The sequence below is a fragment of the Ipomoea triloba genome, chromosome 3 (assembly GCF_003576645.1).
Source record: "Ipomoea triloba cultivar NCNSP0323 chromosome 3, ASM357664v1".
Classification (NCBI taxonomy): Eukaryota; Viridiplantae; Streptophyta; class Magnoliopsida; order Solanales; family Convolvulaceae; genus Ipomoea; species Ipomoea triloba.
Genome location: NC_044918.1, coordinates 21,961,888 through 21,968,244, shown reverse-complemented (window position 1 = coordinate 21,968,244; position 6,357 = coordinate 21,961,888). Strand labels below are relative to the sequence as shown.

The following is a 6,357-nucleotide window of genomic DNA, read 5'->3' as shown; positions in this document are numbered from 1 at the left end:
TAATTAAAATTATTAATAGAAAAATTGCACTTTTCGTCCCTAAGTTATAGGGTAATTTTAGAATTCGTCCCTAAGTTTTGGTCATACTCACTTTTCGTCTCTAAGTTATCATTGGTGTTACACATTTTGTTCTTAAGTTATCATTGGTATTGCACTTTTCGTCCCTAACTTAGGTGTGCAAACTTCTGTTAACTGTTTTTTAACAGAACTTTTTCAGCTCGGTTAATGGTTAAAGGTTTTTTAAAATTTTTACTTAAAAGTTAATTTGGTTCGAAACTTCGGTTAACCGAAATTATATATATATATATATATATATATATATATATATATATATTCTGAACCGAAAAAGTTTGGTTAAAAAATGGTTAACCAAAAATTTATCGAAGTTGCATACCTAAGTTAGGGACATTGCCAGATTTTAGGGCGTGCAAGATAGACAACAGCACAGGGCCTCAACTTTTAAAGGGCTCAATATTTATTTTTGACATAACTACTTAATAAATAAATAAAATCTATAATTAATCCTAAAACACATCAGTTTTATCCCAAATAACTTCTCTCTCGTAATAATTAGGACCTAATTAATTGAGCATGACAATACCATTTTGTTTCCTCAAAGGACAGATGATGTCTCAAGCCTTGGATCTACAAAAATAACTTGAAGTAAAAATCATATAGTTTACGTATTGGTTTTAAATTTTGTGGGTAAAGCCTCATTTATTTATAAGAACGGGGCCACAAAAATCCAAAAGCCGGCCCTAGTTAGGGATGAAAAGTGCAGCGTAATAATAACTTAGGGACGAAATTTGCAAATTTAGTATAACTCAGAGACGAAAAGTGCAACACCAATGATAACTTAGGGACGAAAAGTGAGTATGACTAAAACTTAGAGACAAATTCTACAATTATCCTATAACTTAGAGACAAAATGTGCAATTTTCTCTTATAAATGCATAACAATTATTTAAAAAAAATAAAAAATAAATCAATAAAATAACATGTATGGTATGTCATGGACATATTAACCTATATGTGTACCATATTTTGCAACGTTGCAGGTAAGTATATGTACTGTATTATTACGATTAGTAATTTTAATCTAGAATTGTATTAGGCATGGGAAAGTAAGAAAGAATATATTGTATTAAAAATAATATGTTGTTGTTGTTGTTATATACACCAAACACCAAAGTAGAAATTCTTACAGGGTGTTTGGTTGAAAAGAGGGAATATGAAAAAAATGAATTGTAATTTCATAGGAAAAGAATAAGATTGAGAATTTAAATTACATGGTTTAGTAAGCAGGAATACAATGGTCGGAAATTGAAAATAAAAAAAAATAAAGTGAATAAAGACTAAAATTCTCTTTATAACAACAATAACAATAACAATAGCAAAATAGTAATTTATCTTAAAATTACAAGTCCAGACACTATTAAATTTAACTTCTCTTTAACCAAACTATGAAATTATAATCCCATAGAATTAGATAGAAATCGAATTATAATTTCATCCTACCAAACACCCCTTTATAATTCAATTCTTATTGTTTAAATGAAATTTGAATTTCTATTTTATGTCCTCATTATTCTTCTACTATAGAATTGTAATTTGTTTCTTCCCTAATTTTCTTATTGCAACTAAACCCCTCGTTATAATAAAATAATTAAAAAAAAAAAAAAAAAAAGACAGACAATTTACAAATTGCAAAGATTTACAAGAGGATACTGGTCTGACAAGATTACCGTATGGCGTATACAACAAATAAAATTATAGATACAATATTTATTTATCCTCAGCTGTGAAATCAGGCTCTGCCGGCTTCTGAAGTAGCATTGGCGATATTCTCTCAGGCATCCTCGCTGCTTTCTTGGTGCCATTGCGGCGCAATAAGCGAAGAGCATTGGCAGCGAACCGCGACGCATAGATAGTAGCCCCCAAGCTCGGCGAATTGCTGCTGCTGCTACCCTTTGCCAATGCATCTTGCAGCCGATTCTCTTCCTCCCTTAGCGACTCTTCCAGCTTCTTCCTGCTGTAGCGCCGCCACGCCGCCTGTAAGAAGCAGGCCGCCCATGTCCGCCACTGCTGCGAGTAAAACCTGAACGTGTGCCGCAGCTGCTTGCTGTGGAGCCGCCTGAACTGAGACGCCACGAACTTCAGGTCGTCCGCCATTAAAGCGAATGCTTCCACTTCTGCAAGAGCTTCCACTGTTCTGGTTGAAATTGGGAGGTTAGATGATGAATTGGGGTCCAGAGCCCATGTGAGGAGCTCTTCTCCACAAAAGTCCCCGGCTTTTAGATAATCCGAGTTGAAGAAACCGGTCCTTCCTCCGTTCGTGGTTACAGAGAATAGCTTCCCCCGCATTATGAACAGCATCTCGTCGACAGGGTCACCTTCCCGAACAATGTAGCTGTGCTCCGTGTAAAGTACTGGCTTCAGGCGGTCACACATCGCATCCAAAAGTTGTTCATCCATTTTTTCGAACATTGGCACCTTTGGAAGTTAAATAGCAGTAAGTTTTTGTTCAAGTTTGAGTAGATATATATATATATATGCATAACTGCTTGCTTAAACACTTACTCTCATCAGCAAAGCCAAACAAAGATGCCGCTTTATGTCTCTTCTGAGGTCTTTAGGAAGGTTATGAATCAAATTTTCTTCATCCACACCCCTAGTTTCCTGCCATCTATATTGTTCATACCGCCTTATCCGCTCTCTAAGGTCCTCCGGGAGCAAACGATGGGCCATCCACTGCTCTGCATCTCGTCTTTTCACTCTCATCTCCTCCAATCTTATTGTCGTGGACTGCAGATATGTCTGTTAAATCACAAGACTATCAATTAGTTAGGGCCTGCAATAACTTAGTGACAGATACATTTATGTACAAGATTTGTAACTTAGTGAGAGCAAAGAAAGTTTTCCCCTAAGAGTATGAGAACTGATCATTGATCAAGCAGACCTACCTGCATATTTCCAATGAGAAATGAAAATAGCACCAACCCAGAGATGGATATGAAAACAGCAAAGCAAATTTCCCAGACAAAGGTGCTCGTCTTGAGGTTCTGACCAAGTGAACTGCACATCATATAAGGATAAACATCACATGCAATACAAAGCAAACACAATTCACATACAGTCAGATATGGCCATGCAATTGATGGGAGATGGAAAGATGTTTTCTGTTCTCCAATTCTCCAGCTTTCCAGAAAACTGGAGAAATTTTCCAATTAGTAAACGGGCCCGAAAGTCTGTTTCAATGGAAAGCATATGTTTACACCTCCATAAGTAAAGCAAAATCCACAATTCAGGAGGACCGTAAGTTCTTTAAAGCAGTAGTAATGGAGCAACTGCTAGTGGATGCCAGTACATATTGTCTGAGCTACAATCTAACATATTAGTGCCAGACTTTGGTTTCAAAATGTGATCAAGTCCTACGAAAATAAAGCATGCAGTGCTGGACTAAGAATAAAATATGAATACTAAGTACAGAATACACATTAATATGAAAAAACAGGAGATTGTATACCTCAGGTTTTGCAGGCCCCACCAGAAGCAATAAAAGAACTTCTGAGGGAAGTCTCTTGATTCTACAACACCAGACTGAAGAGCATCAAGGAATATGCCAAAATCAAATCTTGTCGTGTTTGGCGTGTCTATAGGGCAAGACTCATTTAGAAGTGTTTTAAAAGTCGTGTGATCATCACCACAATACAACGAGGCATGATGGCAGGGAGATGAATTCCCACAAGCTCTCTGCCAACATGTAGTTTCTCGTTCTATAGAAAACAGATACCAAAAGGCTCCAAGTACCTGAAAAGCATCATATCATATCGCCTGTTATAGCACAGTTTATGGAATGCTCCCAAAACAAAAGCTATACCAATTATTCAGTCCATTGAATGAAAAAGAAAGCTGTGTGCAAGCTACCCATTTAATGAAAATTTGAAATGTTGAGAACAAAACATATTGATGCCACCATGTGCAAGTTCTATAGATTACCATAACTAACCTCGGAAGTTAATTATTTGAACAAAACTTTATGGCACATAATTCAATGATGACTGATATCCAAATTATACAAACTTACATGACTAGCAAGCATGTAAAGAAAAAGATTGAAGGCAGCCCCAGCCCATGCTGTTTCAGTAAGTATGCCAGATGTTCTGGTGACTTCTTTATATAGTGGATAAACTCGAAGCATCCTTGGAATATATTGGAAGAACACAACAAATTTCAGCCAATTCTTTGTATTTAAAGATTGTGCGCCTCGCATTTTAGGAATTATAATCAAAATCACAACCTGCACATATTCCAAGTGGGATAAGAATCCATGAATACATTTCAACTTAGAAACAAAAATGGCACTATAAAATAGGACACATATAAGTATATCTTACCTGGGGCAAGGGAAGAACTGCAAGAATGTCAATTAGGAAATAAGAGGACAAATATCTTTTTGCAATTTCCCAAGTATCTTCTACTAAAACACCTCTTCCAAATACGCGTGAAGAAGGGGCAATGAACCCCGTCCGGAATTGTAAGACAATATGAAGGATGTAAAAGATATCAGTAAAGGAACGCAAAACACTAGCAGTGATCTCCAATTTTCTGTCCAATCCAAGGCATTTTTTGTCATTGTCAACCACTGGAATGTAGAAAAACAAAGGATCCAAAGAGATGGCAACTACACAAGATAGTACAAATATTTTATTCCATCTCTGAAGGAATGACCCTTGTGGATCAAGAATCTTCTTTGTAGATTCCATGTCTTTGGTATGAGCATGGTTTAGTGAATAAGATTTAAGAGAATCTTTCAGGCTTTTGATTCTCTCATAACCACTTTCCAAAGTTCTGTGGAAGCTATCTGAAACTGAGTTCAATGCTATTCGGAATCTTCCATAGCGACGTCCACTTCTAGAGGGATATTGTCCCTCAGAACTTCTGTCTGAATTCCAATCCTTAAACCTGCATGATACATAACCAAGTTTTAACTATCAGGTTGCAAAAACATATCAAAATCAACAAAACATATGGTAAGCAAATTAAGAAACTTATAGTCAGACAAAAGCAGAAGTTGTGGAAGTTGATTTTCTCATCAAACACAAGAATGAGATGCAAAGCGAATACTTAAGGAATGAATGTAAATGTTATGTGTGGAAAACCAGTAACGTTTGAGTGTTTATATATCCATGGAAAACCTTTAACTATCCTTGATTGTTTACTAAAAAGGAGAAGCAGATAAGGTATTCCATGTAAAGCAAACTCACCCCAAGGGACCAATAGAACTCACCCAATAACAACAAAGCATTGATGCACTACTAAAACTGACCTTACAAACTTCTCTTGCCGGTGATTCATATCTTCAGTTCATCCACTAAAATGTCCATATACCTTTATATGAAAGAAATTCTTCACATAAACACCTTGCACTGGAGCATGAAATAGGCAACTAAGATTTCCTGAAGATAGAAATACAAGTCAACATAACTCTTCTCTGTTCAATGAAAACATAATAGCAAGCGCACAAATATCTCACCAGAAGAAAATTTATATATCAGAAATTAGGGAAAACCCGACTCAAACGCCCTCCACCCAAATTCCCAAACAATATTAAGGGGAGCATCCTAAAATGCCAGAAAAAAAATGAAATTTAAAAACAAAAATAGAATATCAACAACATCGTGAAAAAGAACCGACTTTGCAGGCTTGGTCTACATACATAACCATAATTCATTCCCAAAAACTAAATAAAAATCCTCAAAAACATTTTTCTACTGAATCAGCAGCAACCAAGACCAATTAAAGTCATTTCAACTTCGAAAACATTTTATGAAAAAATAAAAATAAAAGGAAGGGGATGGTGTACCAGAGCAGAAGTGCAGCAGGTCTTCCACTCCCGTGAAAAGCAGGTAGATATGACTTCGTCTTCGAAAGCGAGATAGAAAGGGCGGAGAAGTGTGGTGTAGAGGGGTATGGAGGGAAGTTTCGTGGAGACTTCTTAAAGCTATTGGCCTATCGCCCTGTTGTTGACACAAAATTTTGAATTCTTAAAAATGAAGAAAAAATTGCTTGCAAAAAAATAAATGAAGAAAAAATTGAGATATTTATCGCAACTTTTGTACAATTGGTCAGTTTGTCTGCAGTAACTGAAAGCGCCACGTTGACTCACTGACTCGCTGAGTTACCGAGTTGGGAGATAACTGTAAGAGCCACGTTGACTAATTGACTTGCTGAGTTACCGAGTTGGGAGATTGAGGGGCAGAAAGGGTTCATCTCATGGCCCAGCGCAGTTTAGCATCATCATTGCCCATGTTAACAACAGCTTGGGTTCAGCGTGTTCCGAACTAGCAAGCATGC

General features: G+C 36.5%; 1 protein-coding gene across 1 annotated transcript; it reads right to left on the bottom strand.

Annotated features, from left to right (window-relative positions):
• Nucleotides 1–1,678: 1,678 nt before the first annotated feature.
• Nucleotides 1,679–6,017, bottom strand: LOC116012337 (cyclic nucleotide-gated ion channel 1-like). The gene is made up of 8 exons (XM_031251854.1): nt 5,867–6,017; nt 5,330–5,459; nt 4,398–4,965; nt 4,088–4,300; nt 3,527–3,810; nt 2,964–3,075; nt 2,581–2,817; nt 1,679–2,493 (listed from the first exon to the last, which is right to left on the bottom strand). The coding sequence occupies exons 2-8, from the start codon at nt 5,356–5,358 to the stop codon at nt 1,786–1,788; spliced, it is 2,151 nt and encodes a 716-aa protein (XP_031107714.1). The 5' UTR covers nt 5,359–5,459; nt 5,867–6,017; the 3' UTR covers nt 1,679–1,785.
• Between the last annotated feature and the right edge of the window lie 340 nt (nt 6,018–6,357).